Source organism: Alnus glutinosa, chromosome 9 (genome assembly GCF_958979055.1).
Source record: "Alnus glutinosa chromosome 9, dhAlnGlut1.1, whole genome shotgun sequence".
NCBI classification, from domain to species: domain Eukaryota; kingdom Viridiplantae; phylum Streptophyta; class Magnoliopsida; order Fagales; family Betulaceae; genus Alnus; species Alnus glutinosa.
Genome location: NC_084894.1, coordinates 15,184,604 through 15,203,115, shown reverse-complemented (window position 1 = coordinate 15,203,115; position 18,512 = coordinate 15,184,604). Strand labels below are relative to the sequence as shown.

The window sequence follows — 18,512 nt, the reverse complement described above, 5'->3', positions numbered from 1 at the left end:
TAATAACTTAATATGTTAATTTAACATACTAAATATTGTTATCAAAGTATTATAATTAATATGTAATACTATATATATTATACTATGTTTACTATTTACTAATATATATGTAAGATATGAACGAGCTAACGAGTCGAACTAACGAGTCGGGCGAGCGATCCCGTCAAGCTTTAAACGAGTTGAGCTCGCGAGCCCCTATCGAGTTTTGTCGAGCGAGTCGGGTATGTATCACTTACTAATCGAGCGGGTTTCAACAGTAATGATCGAGTTTCTACAGTATCGAGCTCGAGTTCGGATCGGGCTAAACCGAGCGGGTATCGAGCGGGCTGTCGAACGGACTGGCTTATTTACATCCCTAGTCACTATGTTGTTGACGATCGTTGACTCACTTGACCACAAAATGAGATTGTGGTGTTAACTATAATCACATGCGAGTTTTTGCAGAAATGAAAGGAGCAGCTGATAGGTTGATTAAGGAAGAGACCTTTAGTTTTTCAATTAAATAAGGCTCCTAATTAATAATTATACAATACAATAATTTTTTTTTTAAATTAAGGCTCAAAAAAACATTTGAAGGCTCTAATATGGTAAAAAGTTAATAAATTACTCTTTAATTAAGGCTCCCACTTAATAATTGTACAATAAAGGTTATAATTTCCAAACAAATTTTAAGACTCTAATATGATAAATAGTTTCTAATTTAGGCCATCAATCATATATGCAAAAGTAATTACAAATTGAAAGTAAAAAAAATCTATAAATCCTGAAAAGCCCTACTTATTTATTCTTTTTAAAAGCCTAATTTTACATTCATGAAATTAGTCCAATGTGCATAATTTTTTCTCCAACGTTTATTTGAATTGAAAGTTTAGAAAAATATGAAAAGTATTCAAAATGCATAAATTCTTATTGTTTCCGTTGTGCATAATAAATAGAATTACACTATCGGTGAGTCTTCAATGTCCAACAATTTTTTCCGCATTATGTTATATTATAAATCAATGGTTATATAACTTATTTATATTTTTCTCTTTATTTTTTTTTAAATCTTATTATTTCATGTCTTTGAATTAAGTGATAAGTCATTCTATATCTAACAAGTTATTAAAAAAAAAAAAAAATTAAAATACATTTTACAAATAGAAGAAAATGGTCTAATTGACATCTTAAATAAAAAAAAAATATATAATATAAATATTAAAATAAATTTAATTTAATTAATATTTAAATATAAAAAGTGATAAGTCATTCACTAAAACTTGTTACCTTATACCTCAAAATTTATTGAGCGGGCTTTGCCCCCCAATCCCCACAAGACGAAAAGAAAAAAAAAAAAAAAAAAAGCTTGTCTTCCATTGGAAAAAAGACGCAGTACTCCCATTTTACATTAATTAGCGCCGGAGTACAACTTAAGAACTATAGTGAGGTGTTAAATTCGCTTTCAGTCTCATTCTTTTGATCTTTCTCCTTATCAATCTGTGTCACCGATTGCAACATGGCGATCTCGTTGGGGGAAAATTCCAAATCAAAGTTTGCAACCAAATCAAATTCGAAAGGCGGCAACACCGGCTCAGGCCTTGAAAACACACACTTATTTTCATGACCAGTCTCCTCCTTGCAAGGAAAGTCTGAGAAACCCATAGGGGGGCAGGACGAAACAGGAACCATGCAACCGGCAGTGGGACCACAAGTAGTGGAAACCACACCAATGCCAGTGGCAGCGATAATGGACGGCTCGGCCTGGCGTAAGAGCCATTCTATGGTCTCGCCGTCAGTTTTGTAACCGAGCTCACGAGTAAGCTGAAACACACGGGCAGCGCATATTGGCGGCAGGCGGATTCGGCGGTCTCGACCATTTACCTTGGAATGGCGGTCTTTTGTGGGTTTACAAGGAAGGATCTTGGTTTTTGAGACGCTTGGGGTACTAGTTTCAGAACTAGGTTTGGGTTGCTTGATTGAGGAGCTGGAGAGTGTCATTTCCAAATTCATTTTCGCTGACTCCATAAGCTCACAATAAAACCAGGGTTTTTAGGGTTTATATAATATGTGTAATGTGCGTGTAAGAGAGAGAAAGAGAGAGAGAGAGAGAGAGAGAGAGAGAGAGAGAGAGAGTCTTGAATGTTCTTTAATTGTTTCTGCATTATTCAAACTCACACTGACACTTTCTGTTAGGGGAAATCTCTGTGTACGTAGTTTTCTGGTTCAGTTTGAAATGTGCCTTCATATCTTAAATGCTTTTCTGTAACGCTAATGGTGACCAGAGCCATTGGATTGGGGAGTTGGAAGATGCAGGGGATGAATCCAATGGCTAGTAAGTTAATATGCTTATTAGGAAGGTCAATAATATTAATTTGCTTTGGGTACTGCAAATAGAAATGGAAAAAAGACAAAATGTATTAGTTGCGTTGATGAGGCTCTTCCTTCATTGAACCTAATTTTTCATATGTACAGAGACCCTCTAATGTACATTTAAGACCTTACTTTACCAAAACCAGTGTATATATCTTCATTTGTTGTCAATAATAAAGTTTGCCACCGTAATTAGTGTACACTGGCCCTCTTAAAATTAATAATCATGATGGTGGAAATTTTTTTAATTATCATCATATTAATAAGTTAAATTCTTATACAACTTTCAAAATCAAACAATATTTCAAATCTATCTTACTAGTTTAAAAATCAGATTACATACACATCTATGAAGTCAAATTTACCTTTCCCGCATATGAAATAAAACAAAATTACATTATCTAAGTCTCAAATGAGTTCTAATGTACTTTTGCACTAGGAAAGTTTCAATTTACTTTAATTTGCTTGTTTGTATCTGTTGGTACAGTTTCCAGTATGGTGACGTGTCGTCTTATGATTTGTCTGGTTTAAGATCTGCAAAATAATAAACAACTTGTCGAGAGTGCCGACTGAACCCACTCCAATGCCTAAGTCAGATTCTGTAGACAATTTGAGGGAGTAACAAGAACAGAGTAAAGTTAGAGATTAGACCATAATTTAATACCTTGGGTAACAACCTATTTATAGGCACATAGTTATGAGATAATTGAAATGATCTAACACAATTTAAGTAGGAGTTTGATCCTTAGGTCGCATGGGATTGTTTTCCTAGGAGTCCAGTTCGGGTAGGACACTGCCTGTCAGCTAATTTCATATAGATATCAGTCCTTTTATCCTACATTTTATGGGATAAGGGTCTATTTCGGAAAACCCAGGATAGAGTCCTTTTGAGCCATGCTAGAGATTTATGAGATCAAACCTTATCCCATAAATTTCGGTCATTATCTTCAAGCATTTTAGTATGATTCATTCATGTCGCTTCGTGATGATCCTGAGAAAGTCGTTCCCGAGACTAGCTGAATATGGGCCTTCGATATTGAAAAATAAATGACTTCTAATTTAACCGTGTGTGTGTGTGCAACGTGTAACAAAATATTGTAAATGCAGAATTTAAAGAACACAAATATTTTGTTAATGAAGTAGAAATGAGATTAAGAGAAAAACACTTTGGGGCAGCCAAACCCAGGAAACTCACTACCAGAAGACAAAGCTAGTACGTAGATAGTGACACTTACATACCCGATGCAGCGATCATATCTAGCACTCTGACACATAACCCAACATGAATGCCTCCCATCCAAGTCTCCTACTTGAAGGGGTTTTCAATGGATTTCTTTACCTTAGGGCTCCTCCCTAAGATAGACTTCAATTATGAGCACATCGACAACCCTTAGAGAGCTAGTAGATCTTCACAATTTCTACCTAAACAACCTCTCTAAGTACAGAAGAATTCAACACTGAATTCAAAATTTTACAAGCCTAGAGGCCTCTATTTATAGGCTACAAAAGACCTAAATCGACACTGATTCAGTTTTCTCTAGGCCACGTCAGGACGCAAGCTGAGGCTGTCCGGACGAACAATTGTGTAACCAACTTTCCATAACGCACTCCACGCAATACCATATCTGGGCCACCTACAGAAGCTGTTGCCCTAGTGTCTGGATGATTGCACTTCTACTGCATGTAATAACCATAATAAGGACCGCGTCCAGATGGTGTTGGCCTGAAGTCCGGACGGTTGCAATTCTTCTCCACGTATTGCCTTATCAAGGATAGTGTCTGAACGGTGTTTCCCTGTCATCCGGATGGATGTAGCTATCTTCCCATATCTATGTTTGTGAAGGAAATTCGATTTCTTGTCGAACTCTGATGAGCATCTAGACGGATGCAACCTTGAACTGTTCGAATCTTCTAGACACTGATGGGCGTCCGGACAGTATTGCCAAGTCGTCCGGACGGATGTTGCTAATTGATGAGCATCCGGACGCTTTACTGGGCTGCTTCGGACAGAAGCTTGGGATCCGACTTCTCTGAGTTGGAATCTGCACAAAATCTTCTTTGAACATTTTGAAACACTTTTTTGAAATGAATACTCTGGAAAATACAGCATCCTAGTAAAAACAACAACATTACATGATAGTGATTTTGTCAACAGAATGCAGCCAATCAAAAACTAACGAACTCCCTCTTTGGCCATTCTGGGACAAAAATCATTTGACCGGTTAAAAATACATTCGCGGTCCAAATCCAAAAATACTCACCATTTTTGTCTCAGAAGGACAAAGGGTAAACAGAGTATGGAAAACCTACAGTTATAAAATACTCCCCCTAGATGTCTCAACAGGACAAGGGTAAACAGAGTATATAGTATCCCAATATTACATTTCCAAAGTCTTGACACAGGAAAAAGAAAACTGTAAAAAGCCCAAATAATTAGAAGTTTGTAAAACAACTGATAGAGGGAGGAACACAAATCCTCAAAGCACCAAATCCTGTTGATCCACTGAACCAAGTGACGGAGAAAAATCTGTTCATTAATTTGGATTTGTGCCATATCGGCGTCTAGCTCTTGAAGCCGGGTACCATAGACTGAAAACCTTCAGTCGCTTGAGTCTGCAAAGCCTGAACTGATCATCCACAGATTGAAATCCTCTAGGTAATTGGTCTGCAAGATAAAAGAGAAGATTCACGTACCACTGAACCTCTAACTGGTGCAGATCTGGAGGAATGATACTACGAAAGGCTTTTTGCATGAGCTAGGGAGACAAGCTTATCTAAAACCAGAGACCCTTGGAATCTGAACATATAACTTCAACAACAATCTATTTTCCAAAGGATCCATGATGTGCAAATTTTGATACTCGCAAGCGCACAAGTCGTATGTAGCATAGTACATGCAAGTGCGAGGTCAAATCCGCAGGGAAGTGTGTGTAAATAAAAGAAAATCAATTTCTATTTAAATCACTTTCGTTTTAACCTAGTGCCAAGATTTTTGATTTCTTTTAAGGGCTAAGAAATAAAATAAAATGAGTAAATACGCAAAGAAGAAAAACACTAAGCTATCGGAATTCACCAAATCAAATCAAACACCTTACTCTTGCATTTTATTCATAAATTCAGTTCAAGAAGCTCGATATTCAAATTTTTAAGTAACAAAGCGTGAAAACATTTGAAGAATTCAACTCAAACAAATGACAACGATTATCCCTTTTGAATCGAAATCATCTATTGTATCCGGAAATCACAATAGATACCACAATCTCAAAGAAATCAATCGATGTATCCATCGGTTGAATTACAACAAACATCCAATAAAAATTATCAATAGAAAGAATATATTTCAATAAATTGACATGGAACTTGAATATACATAAGAATATTGAATCTATGAATATCATGAGAAGAGTATAGGTGTTATCATTGATGAGGTTTCATCCTCAACCCTAGCTGAGGATTTTAGCCTTTCATGACTAAAAACACAAAATACTCTTGAAATGAAAACATAAAATAATAATAAAAAAAAAAAAAAAAAAACGAAGAAGAGAAATTTAATAAAAGTAAAAAAAAAAATCAATATGATTTGTAGTATTTTGAATTAACTTTCCAACTCCACTGATTTCACCTTAATCCGATACTTGAGTTGAAAGTTATGGTCAAAATACTATGACTTGTGCAGAATGTGAAATTTAATCCAATCTGATTTAATCTTTTCATTGACGGTGTTACTCTAGCGTCCAGAAGGTTGCACTTCTGTTGCACGTAATAACCATAATAAGGACCGCATCCTGACGGTATAGCCCTGACGTCCGAACGGTTGTAATTCTTCTCCACGTCTTGCCTTATCAAGGATAGCGTCTGGATGGTGTTGCCCTGTCATCCGAATGGATACAACTATCTTCCCATATCTCTGTGTGTGTGAAGGAAATCCGATTTCTTGTTGAACTGTGATGAGTGTTCGGATGTGTTGCCATGACGTCCGGACGAATGCAACCTTAAACTATTTGAATCTTCTAGACACTGATGGGTGTCCGAACGGTATTGCCACGTCATCCGGACGGATGTTGCTAACCGATGAACGTCTGGACGCTTTACAGGGCCGTCCGGACGGAAGCTTGGGGATTTGACTTCTCTGAATTGGAATCTGTACAGAATCTTCTTTGAATGTTTTGAAACACTTTTTTGAAATGAAGACTCCGGAAAATATGGCATCCCAGTGAAAACAGCAACGTTACATGATAGTGATTTTGTCAACAGAATACAGTCAATCAAAACATAACAGGTATGTTCTTCTAGCATATTGGAGACATTGACATTCCCGAGACGATTCAGCCATAAGATTTTGTAGTAAGTATCTGAGATCCTAATGACCGATTGGTTCTTCCAGGGTCGGTCGAACCGGATGGGCCCGAGGATTAGTCGTGGGCCCACTTGGCTTTGGGATGATAATTTCCCCAACAGTTACCCCACAATTCTCTTATCTAAATTTTTGAATATAAGAGAATTAATTACTAGAATCTTTATGAATTTGGATTTCTTGGAACCCGCATTTGACAATGGCCGTCTTTTTTGAAGTAATCATGACAGTGCAGCAGGTGAACTCGAGGCGCTGCTTTGATGATGAATCTTTATTTTCGGTGCAGCGGCTAACTAGATGGGTGTTGATTCATTTTTCGGGCACGCATGACAGCTATCGACTTGATGGCTGTCGCTTCGGTTCCCGGACACATGTGATTGGGAAGAACATTAAATGCTCCTTCTTTATAAATACCTTCACTTCCACCTCTTCATTTTTACGCTTCCACCTTTACTCTTAGCCACTTTTGCTCTCAAACTTCCTTTCTTCAATCCCTCTAGCTTTTCTCCCAACTCTTCGAAAATGTCTTTGAAAAATGAGGCTACTCACTCACCTGAGCATGAAGTTAACCCCAACCTCCAACAAGAGCAGGTGTCGGAGCAAGGATTTCAGGCCGAGGATGCTCTTCGGTACTGGTTCCTCTTGAGAACCGTTGGACAGCGGTTTTGTCTTCGAAGAAGAGCGTGTTCTCCACCATAATTATGAAATTGGCCCGTCCGTTTGGCTACACTTTCAAGATCCAGCCATCCTGACAATCAACGGCAGCGACATCACTCTTTGAAAGGATGTTTATAGCTGGACTTAGCTTCTATTTGCATAGATCACTCGTGTTAGTTTTGTTGGCTGCATTCTATTTGACAAAATCACTATCATATAATGTTGCTGTCATAATCAGGGATGCCGTTTATTTCATAGTCTTCAAAGTATTTCAGAAAGGCCATTTCAAGTATTCAAGGAAGATTCTGTGCAGATTCCAACTCATAGAAGTTGGATCCCATATTTCAGTCTGGACGGCCCAGTCATGCGTCCGGACGCTCATTAGTATCGAGAAGCTTCGAATAGTTCAAGGTTGCATCCGTCTGGACGTCATGACAACACGTCCGAACGCTCTGAACTAAGAGTGGTGATACTCATTCTTATAATTCTTCAAATGAGGTTCATCATATGGAACACGAGGTTCTATTTCATACCCTCTTTCATCCAACAGTTTTATCCAATCAAATCTTATCATGTGCCAAATGTTATGCCCCGAATTTGAGCCTGCAAATTCATAAGCAGAAACCTCCGGTTTCCACGTGACATTACTACATCAGAGATAAACTCTCGCAGCGGAATATATTTTTCTTCTAAAGACTTAGGAATTGATAGCATAACACATTGGAGCTGACTGAAATACCTCGATACATTTATTAAAAGTTACTTAAGTGTATCTTTACATGCCATATATGTAATGTCCATGACATTTTGTAGTAATTAAAATATGAAAACTGAGTAAATAATTGACTAAGGTTAATTTAGTGTTATTAAAATGCAAGAAAATATTTTTAGGTCCAAAGAAAAGAAATTAGAAAAGAAAATAAAATAGAAAATGAAATTAAAAAAAAAAAATAGTAAATGTCATAACAAAAGTATATATATCAAAACAAAATGGCCATTTGGCCAAATGGCCATTAAAAGAAAAAAGAAAAAATTAAAAATAAAAGAAGATGTGTGCGCCCCACCTTCACTAAAAGGAAGGGCCACCTACACAAAAAAAATAATAATAAATAAAATAAACAAGGCGCAGTGCCTTGTTTAGAGAAAAAGGCTGAATGGCCTCTTTAGTTTTCCTGAAGAGGCAGTGCCTCTCCTTCTTATTTTTCTCTTAAATTTTTTTATAGAAAATCCTTGATCTATAAAGATTTAATGGTCCGATCTTCAATCTGTTTTCGGTAACGTGATCTACGAAGTTCGATCTACGTTTCTACCAATCGTTTTGAGGTAAATAGTTAAATTCATATTTTGGAATTTTTGGTTAAATCTAGCAAAATATGAGTTTAATCTAGTGTTTTCTTTAGGTCATGGGTGACTTGGAACTTGCTTGAGGCTACCCAAACCATGGGTTTTGGTTTGGTGAATTTTGGTGAGTTTCCTCGTACCCTAACTTTTGGGTATTTAATTTTAGTTATATTTTTATATGATTAACCTTTAGTAAATGCTATGGATTAATAATATTGTGTTTGGGGAGTGATTTATAAATTATTGGTTAAGGTTGGAAACCCTAATTTGATGGGTTAAATTAATTTGGGGTTTTTAGTGTTTAAAACCTAAATTATTAATTTGTGGATTAATTATAGTTATTGTGATGATTAATCCCAAATTAGTTACTGGTTTTGTAAAAATAGGTATTTATGGGGATATGTTCTAATATTAGTAAAAATAAATAATTATGGGTATTTTGTTTAAATAGTATTTGTGAAGTTAACCCTAAGATTTTCTTATGGGTTAATGTTATTTTAAATGTGTTAATGACTTAAGTAAATTAATTAGTAATTAAGTTAGTAATTATTGTAAAAAGATTAGTGAATGTAATTTTAGAGTTAATGTTAGCATAAAAATGTTAGTGAAAATAATTGTGAGATACTAATTAATATTATAAGTAAATAATTAAATAATAATTTTAATATCTAACCATTAGTAAATATTTTTGGGTTAGTGTTATTTAGGTTTAATTAGTGTTTGTATATGATTTTAGTGTCTAATCTTAAACAAGTGTTTGGGGTTAGAGGTGTTGTGATTAAAATTAGTAAATAAGGTTTACGGGTGTGTAATTGGGACCTTTAAAAATATTAGAGGATTTTCAACGGTTTAGCCTTGAGCGATTCAAGTGCTAATTAGGGTGTTAATTATTTAAATTACTAAATAGTGCAATGTGTTATTCCACAGTGATACATTGCAAGGTGGAGTCTAGGAGACCTAAGCTTGATATCCGCGCAACCAGGTGAGTATTCTACTCACTGAGGGATCTTAAGAATTTAGATATATGAATTGCTATGTTTAGTTTAATTTGATGTTAACCCTATGATGATGATTTGGTATATGTGATTATGAATTATATTGTGAAAAATAAAATATGTTGATGAATTGATATTGAAGATATGCATGAAAATATATGAGGATGAGTTTGTGAGATATTTGGATTGAGAATTGTAATGATAAATGGACGTTGATGAAATTGGTTGTATTTATGATTATGGAATAGTGGCTAAAAATATATATGTGATTGAGTTGTGAGAATTGCGATGATAAGTTTATATTGATATGCTTGAAATGGCTTGGGGTTAAATAACATGAAGTTGGAATGATGATTTGTGTAGTATGAGATTATGTGTTAAATATGAGTTTGTTGTGGAATGTGGTATGTTTTGAAAGAAAGATGTTTGGGAATACACATGTGATGATATGTATATGGTATGGATGCTTTGGTATTATGAGAACTCGGTAGTTGATAGATGATAAGTCTAGTGTTGTAGTATCTGGCACAGTGGTAGGCCATAGGGTAGTAGCTCTTGGCTGAGATGTGTAGTAAGCCTAGCATTGAAGTGCTAGCACTCGTGAGATGTGTGCCCTGCGGGTCGAAGCTTTACAGGCAGTGTTGACAGTAAGCCTAGCATTGAAGTGCTAGAACTAGTGAGATATGTGGTAAGCCTAGCATTGAAGTGCTAGTTCACGTGAGATGTGTGCCCTGCGGGTCGAAGCGTTACTGGCAGTGTTGACTGATGAGTGCCAAAAAGTGTATATTTGGACCCCTTAATTTACATTAGTTAAACCTTTAGCTTTGTTACTTTCTGATGTTTTGGTTAGTTTTAGTGTTTTTGCATTTTGCAGGGCAATAAGAGAAAAATGACAATTTTCAAAGCAAAAATACATTGAAAAGCTGGATTTTCGAAAGTGCTGAAAAAGTAGATCGATCGAATATTAAGTAGATTGATCGAAAAGTAGATCGATCGAATATTAAGTAGATCGATGAAAAGTAGATCGATCGATCGAATTTTGCGGGACAGAAACCCTAGCTAACTCTATAAATACGTCTTTTTCTCATTTTCTCAACACGAGGAGCCGCGGCAGAGACCGTTTGGACGCCCCCAAGGGCCGATTTTGCTCTAGTTTAGGGTTCTTGGGTGATTTTCACCTAGAACATCCTTCCTTTGTAAGTTTTCTTTGATTTTAATACATTCTTGTAGTTTATTTATGCTTTCCTTAGTTATGTGTAACTGAAATTTCGTCTAGGGTTGAGGATGAAACCTCACCATTGAATAGAAACTAAGTTTCATTACTTGTTTATGCTATTTGAGTTTATGGGCTTTGATTTCTCATTGTTCTACTCTGATTTTTGAGATTATTATTGGATATCTCTTGTGATTTCCGTATACAAGTGATGATTTGATATGGTTTCATTAAATTGATAGCTTGGGTTTTCATTTATGTTGGATATTCATTGTGTTTCATTCTATGGATACATTTGATGATTTAGTTGAAACTAGATATCTTTTGTGATTTGTGGAAGAATGGATTCATTGAATGATTTAAACAATTTTTGAAGCAAAAGTAGAACAAACATAAGATTTGTATGATGAGAACTTCAAATGGTGTAGATGAGCATGAGATTAGGTTGCTATGATTTGGTGGGTGTAGATTCCAAAACCTTAGAACCTTTTATTTTCTTTAATTTTGTTTATGTTTTATTTTATCAAAAACCCATAAATTTGGAACTAGGTTAAAATAGGATTAGTTTGAATAGAGATTAATTTTCGCAACTCAATTCCCTGTGGGATCGACCTCGCACTTGCAAAACGCTATATTGCAAACGATTCGTGCACTTGCGAGTACATTAAAATTTTCACAACAAGTTTTTGGCGCCGTTGCCGAGGACATTGTTTTATTTGTGGAAATCGATTTTTGTTTGAATTGATTTTATTTTTCTACTAGTTTAGGTAGATTTTTTTTTTGCTTCATGTAATTGTTGTTTTGTTTATGTTTTTGTTCCAAAAAAAAAAAAGAAGAAAAGAGTAAAATTGTTTGTTTTTCGGATTCTGTTTCTACTGTTTCTTCACTTTCTGAGTGCTCTGTAAAGTTGATTGATCGAGTATTAATTCGATCGATCGAAAACCGATCGATCGAGTGTTAATTAGATCGATTGAAAACCGATCGATTGAGATAAAAATAGCCCGCTATAAACTCGATCGATCGAGAATTAATTAGATCGATCGAAAATCGATCGATCGAAATTAATTTCGATTGTGTGAAATTTCTAAAGCCAACAGAAAACCGAAAACAACTAAAAAAATTTCCCAGTTTGGTTTTAGTTCATTTTGTTAATATTGTGTTTCTGTTTTACCTTATTTTATTGTTTGTTTTTCTTTGATTAATTTATTTTTATTTTAGTTTTTTTTTTTTTTTTTTTAAAAAAAAACACTTGGTTCATTTCTTTTGTGGGATATTTGCATGCTATAGGGTGCAAGTGAAACATGGATTTTTATTTTGATAATTGTAGTGATTTTTCTGCACAAGATGTTTCACCTAGTGGTAGGACACCTGATCCAACCAACTACCCTCACAATATCAACCCACACGAACCATGTTCATATTGCTTCGATCCTTATCATAGTGCCAGTAATTGTCCATCTTGGGGACAATTCTGCAATCTTACTTGTGAGCAAATGAACACCAATTTCTCCAGCCCTGAGTTTGATTCAAACTCCAATTTTTACAACTTGGACTGGAGCAACCATCCTGATTTCTTGTGGCAAGCTCAAGCCATTGGAAATGTGCTCCCCAGTTTCAGGAACTGCACTATCTTGATTATCCACAGTTCGATAATCAATCTTCCCATCCTTCATCCTACAATTATCCAGCTTCTCCTTCACAGTCCACTTTGGAAGACACTCTCAAGGTCTTCATGGAACTCACAGGCTAGGCTATTAGTGATGTGAAGAGTGCTACTATAGAAAACACTCAAGCAATTGCCAGGATAGAAGGACGCTCGAATATCTGGTTGCTGAAGCCACCAGAATAGAGGAAGAAGAGTTTCAGAGTCAGTTGATGGCTGAAGGGCACTACATGATTGATGAGGATGATGCTAGCCATTCTTGTCATGAGCATGTCCCTACCATCACCATGTTTAAGAATGAGGAAATTGTGGATAGCAATGAGGAGAAAGAAAAGGAGAAGCACCTGGAGCACACAGCGCCCCCGCCAAATCCAAATACGTCCAATGACAAGGAAATGAGTAGTGAAGCTCATTCCTTCATCACCATCCCTCTTGAGACATTTCATGAGCCCTGAGCTTCAATTCTTAAATGTCTCAAAGAGCCATCTTATGCCAAAACTGTCAAGGATCTATGCACACAACCGCGCAAATCTAGGCACCATCGTCCTAAGAAGATCCTTCGAAGCAAGCAAGTTGGCTACATAAAATGGCGAAACATTCCACCAGAGGAATACCATATTTTCAAGAGGAAAGGGTGGAAGAGATTGGTTGGACATCCACATGATCGGAGAAGGCGCTGTAAATTTTCTTTTCCCTTTTTACTTTCTGTACATTTAATTTCTTTCATTTTTCATTTAATTTCTTGTTATTTTACTTTTATTTCTGATAGCAATTAACCTTTTGATGTGTGTTTCTTGTGAGAAAATATTGCTGTTAGTTTTTGTTGATAGGTGTTTTGGTGTTTAAGTTTGAGGGACGCCTTGACCTTTCACACCTCGATGTTTTCGTATTTCTGGTAATGCATTTCTACACTACACATTGCGGACAATGTGTAATTCAAGTTTGGGGGTATGGAAAACATTCTGTCCATTTGTTTGTTTGTTTAATTTTTCTGTTTGTTTAGTTATTTTTAGTTGTCATTTTGTTCTTAAAATGTTTGAGGTAATTACCTTTTCCCCCCATCAACTACCAGCCATTGTCAACATGCCCCCATGAACTGACACCTCGACCAAAAGAGAGTATCCAACTACCAACTTTACATATTTTGCCCCCTTCCGTCAGTCTAATTCGTGAAAAGACTTAAATACCCTAACTCAAATTCAAAAATGACATAAATGCCCTCAACTTTTTAAAATATATTAATTTTAATATTTTTTTATTAATTATTGTTGGAGGGCATTTTGGTCTTTAAACCAAAATTAACGCCCAAAAATGGAATATTCCATCCAAGTTAACGGAATTTCCTAACGGAAGGGGGCAAAGTATGTAAAGTTGGTAGTCGGGTACTCTCTTTTGGTCGAGGTGTCAGTTCATGGGGGCATGTTGACAATGGCTGGTAGTTGATGGGGGGAAAAGGTAATTACCCCATTTTAATTAAAAAAAAAATTGTTGTTGTCAAGTTTGAGTTAAACCGTAACTGTGGTTTGCATTTCATTGGTTTGCTTAAAGTTTTGAACACATCATGTCTTTAGGAATCAGAATCTTTTGACTTATTTTTGGGCTAGTGAGACTTCACTTGTTTGAGTTGAATTATCACGAGCACATTAGCATGTAATCTGTTGGGTATGAATTTGTGCTTAATTGTGTATTTTGAGAATTGTTGGATGACTTATTGATAAATAACCTTGGCTTGCAAGATATTTATATATATATATATATATAAAAGAGATCATTTTGAGTTTTTCACTGAGTAACCGGGCCTTTTGCCTCACTAAGCATTGAGTGTTCGCGTCAAAAGGTGAGAATTTCAATTTGGTTAATTGTATGGCGGCTTTGTAGCCTTTTTTACTTGAGAAATTAAGCCTTTAGGGATGTATCTACATCTAGTGCCCTAAGACCATTTGGTTTGGGAGCCACTGGCCCAACACTCGTTACATGGGTCAATTAGAAAGCTTAAGGGAGCCGAGCATTGCACAGCCTACACATAAAAAAAAAACAAAAAAAACAAAAAAAACAAAAATAGATAACTAAAATAAAATAAAATAATTTGCATATCTTGCCTTGGTTGTTTCATTTGATAGGGATTCCAATGATTTTTGAGGTACTTATCCTGAGATTAAAATGAAACCTCATGATTGTATGTTGATTTCACTCTACAAAAATAGATAACTAAAATAAAATAAAATAATTTGCATATCTTGCCTTGGTTGTTTCATTTGATAGGGATTCCAATGATTTTTGAGGTACTTATCCTGAGATTAAAATGAAACCTCATGATTGCATGTTGATTTCACTCTATACTTTTGAGAAAATGTGAAGTCTTTATTGTCCATTAATGAATGATTTGATGTTGGATCCCCTGTTGATGTGTATGATGGGATTTGTCTTTTTAAGCATGCCAATGACGTATGAACCATGGTTTGTGTAAAAAATTCTTTTTTATTGACAACACAGTGTTTCAATGTTTGTGGGTACCATTTCTGGCAAACCCTCATGAGACTTCACTCGTCCATTAGGGAGTCCTAGGGGTTTAAAAGGCTTGTTGCATATGCTAAATCCAATCGTTTCACCCATAAAAGAGGACTTATGTTTCATGCTTTGATTTTGTTTTTCATTTTGTTTTGCTAAGGGACTAGCAAAATGTAAGTTTGAGGGTATTTGATGAGTGCCAAAAAAGTGTATATTTGGACCCCTTAATTTACATTAGTTAAACCTTTAACTTTGTTACTTTATGATGTTTTGGTTAGTTTTAGTGTTTTTGCGTTTTGCAGGGCAATAAGAGAAAAATGACAATTTTCAAGGCCAAAATACATAGAAAAGCTGAATTTTCGGAAGTGCTGAAAAAGTAGATCGATCGATCGAATTTTTGCGGGACAGAAACCCTAGCTAACTCTATAAATACGTCATTTTCTCATTTTCTCAACATGAGGAGCCGCGGTAGAGACCGTTTGGGCGCCCCCAGGGGCCGATTTCTCTCTAGTTTAGGGTTCTTGGGTGATTTTCACCTAGAACATCCTTCCTTTGTAAGTTTTCTTTGATTTTAATACATTCTTGTAGTTTATTTATGCTTCCCTTAGTTATGTGTAACTGAAATTTCGTCTAGGGTTGAGGATGAAACCTCATCATTGAATAGAAACTGAGTTTCATTGCTTATTTATGCCATTTGAGTTTATGGGCTTTGATTTCTCATTGTTCTACTCCGATTTTTAAGATTATTATTGGATATCTCTTGTGATTTCTGGATACAAGTGATGATTTGATATGGTTTCATTAAATTGATGGCTTGGGTTTTCATTTATGTTGGATATTCATTGTGTTTCATTCTATGGATACATTTCATGATTTAGTTGAAACTAGATATCTTTTGTGATTTGTGGAAGAATGGATTCATTGAATGATTTAAACAATTTTTGAAGCAAAAGTAGAACAAACATAAGATTTGTATGATGAGAACTTCAAATAGTGTAGATGAGCATGAGATTAGGTTGCTATGATTTGGTGGGTGTGGATTCCAAAACCTTAGAACCTTTTATTTTCATTAATTTTGTTTATATTTTATTTTATCAAAAACCCATAAATTTGGAACTAGGTTAAAATAGGATTAGTTTGAATAGAGATTAATTTTCGTAACTCAATACCCTGTGGGATCGACCTCGCACTTGCAAAACGCTATATTGCAAACGATTCTTGCACTTGCGAGTACATTAAAATTTTCACAACATTGACGGTAAGCCTAGCATTGAAGTGCTAGCACTAGTGAGATATGTGGTAAGCCTAGCATTGAAGTGCTAGTTCACGTGAGATGTGTGCCCTGCGGGTCGAAGCTTTACGGGCAGTGTTGACGGTAAGCCTAGCATTGAAGTGCTAGCACTAGTGAGATATGTGGTAAGGCTAGCATTGAAGTGCTAGTTCACGTGAGATGTGTGCCTTGCGGGCCGTACCTTTACGGGCAGTGTTGATGGTAAGCCTAGCATTGAAGTGCTAGCACACGTGAGATGTGTGGAATATTGTTTATGGTATGCGTGGAATATTGTTAGTGGAAACCGTGATAATATAATGTGTGATGAACATCGCGACTTGTACTTGATAATGTGTTGTTATGCTACTTAATAATTTGTGAATAACGTTGTTGAACCCTACATGCATTTATGTTTGTGTCTGTTGTATACTTAGTGAGTCTTATACTACTGAGGTGCTGAACTCATACTTTCACCTGTACGGATGTCGTTAACCCTACAACCGTACAGACTCTGATATTTTGACTGTAGGTTCAATGGATCTAATGAAAGACGTCATAGCATACTACTTAGGATGTTATAACTGGCCCGACGCGACAGTTATAATGGTTGGACCATGGGTTGTCCGCCTTTTAGTAGATTTTGTTAATGGCTCGTGCCACATGTGACAATTGTATTTATGAGCCAGACTTTTAGTACGTATTTAATAGCTATATAGAAGTCTTAAACAGATAGACATATTAATGGCTCTTTTGTTGTAATTAACTGTTGTCTATAGATGTACCTTCCGCTACGTTGATAATGTTATTATGTGTTATCCGTTGTGTAGATGTAACTCTGATTATCAAGTACATGTTATGGAATGTGTACCGTATGTTGGTTGAGAGACATGTAGTCGTGCCACTGTGATGACTCATTTTATGTTTTTTTTTTTTAAAAAAAAAAAAATGTCGGGTCGTCACAGAAAATGGTATCAAAGCAGTTAGTTCTAGGGACATAGGGAAAGCGGAAGTTTAGATTGGTGCTAGAGTCCAAGTGAAACAAAAGGGGCCTTAGGATTTTCAAAAAAAAAAAAAAAACTTATAATCAAGACTTGACCTTTCAACAAGACTTATTTGTGTGCACTGTGTGATTACTAGCATTTGTACATAACTTGCGTTTGTTTGTATAGCAATATTTATATGCTTACATGTAGGCTAAACTTTTATGTTGTTGCGCAGAACTATGCCAACTAGACTAAGACCTCCATCGCATAATGAGGTAGAGGAATCCTCTGTGGGTGATAGAGATGGTAGTGACTCACCTCCACCTCCACCTCCACCTCTATCTCCTCTTTCCTCCCTGTCGAGGAGACAGTTCTTTGGTAGTAGTTCCCGGCCCTTCGGAATGAAGAATGCCTTTGTGAGCCACTTCAGTGTCACGCAGTACACCAAGTGTGGGAAGCTAGACTCTAGGGTACGCTTTAAGGGATCTAGTGCATGTTTTAGATGTGGTCGAGAATGCCATTTTGCTAGAGAACGTCCACTAGTCACCGCTAGAATTCAAGGGTCTCAAGTGGGCGACCTTCAGTCGAGACAAGTTATACTAGTAAGGGTGCACTCGCTCTCACTGAGCAATGTTGAAGATGGTGCAAATGCTGTCAATGCTACAAGTACAATATCCTTATTTTGTGGCATTGCTTGCATTTGATCGTGTGAAGTCTAGCTTAGGGAGGAGCCCTAAGCTAAAGGATTCCATTGAAGACCCCTTCAGGTAGGAGACCTAGTTGGGAGGCGTTCACGTTGGGTTACGTGTTAGAGTTCAAGGTATGACCATTGCATCAAGGGTATGTGAGAGTACTGCTTTGTAACTAACTTTGTCTTCTAAATAGTGGATATCCTAGGTTTGGCTACCCCGGAGTGATTTTTTCCTTAATTGAGTTTCCATATCCGCATATCGAGGTGGATCCCTTTGAGTATTCTTAAACAGTTTCTCATCCAAAAAGGAATTATGAACTGGAGTAAAATGAGGAGAATACTCAAGGAAGTTTTCTACCTCAATGGTCTCTTTTTGAACTTCTAATAGCCCTAATGGACTACTCTCCTGACCTCTTGGTAAGTCATAAGCAGTAGGGGCTCGGGGTTCATATGGCGTCTCGAGAATAAGAATGGATGATGAAGGAGCC

At 36.2% G+C, this 18,512-nt stretch overlaps 1 protein-coding gene and 2 long non-coding RNA genes across 3 annotated transcripts; 2 read left to right on the top strand and 1 right to left on the bottom strand.

Moving 5' to 3' along the window:
• Positions 1 to 1,416: 1,416 nt before the first annotated feature.
• LOC133876791 (transcription factor TCP8-like) lies at positions 1,417 to 1,989 on the bottom strand. Its single transcript, XM_062315037.1, has one exon. The coding sequence runs from the start codon at positions 1,987 to 1,989 to the stop codon at positions 1,417 to 1,419; it is 573 nt and encodes a 190-aa protein (XP_062171021.1).
• Positions 1,990 to 8,545: 6,556 nt separating this feature from the next.
• LOC133878346 (uncharacterized) lies at positions 8,546 to 10,815 on the top strand. Its single transcript, XR_009901885.1, has 3 exons — positions 8,546 to 8,683; positions 8,761 to 8,825; positions 9,629 to 10,815. It is a non-coding gene; the product is annotated as an uncharacterized LOC133878346 (long non-coding RNA).
• A 1,337-nt stretch (positions 10,816 to 12,152) lies between these two features.
• Positions 12,153 to 17,819, top strand: LOC133878345 (uncharacterized). Its single transcript, XR_009901884.1, has 3 exons — positions 12,153 to 13,520; positions 15,383 to 15,634; positions 17,569 to 17,819. It is a non-coding gene; the product is annotated as an uncharacterized LOC133878345 (long non-coding RNA).
• Positions 17,820 to 18,512: the final 693 nt, after the last annotated feature.

Coding starts and splice junctions, on each gene's coding strand:
- LOC133876791 (XM_062315037.1), bottom strand. CDS start 1,989: ATGAATTTGGAAATGACACTCTCCAGCTCCTCAATCAAGCAACCCAAA.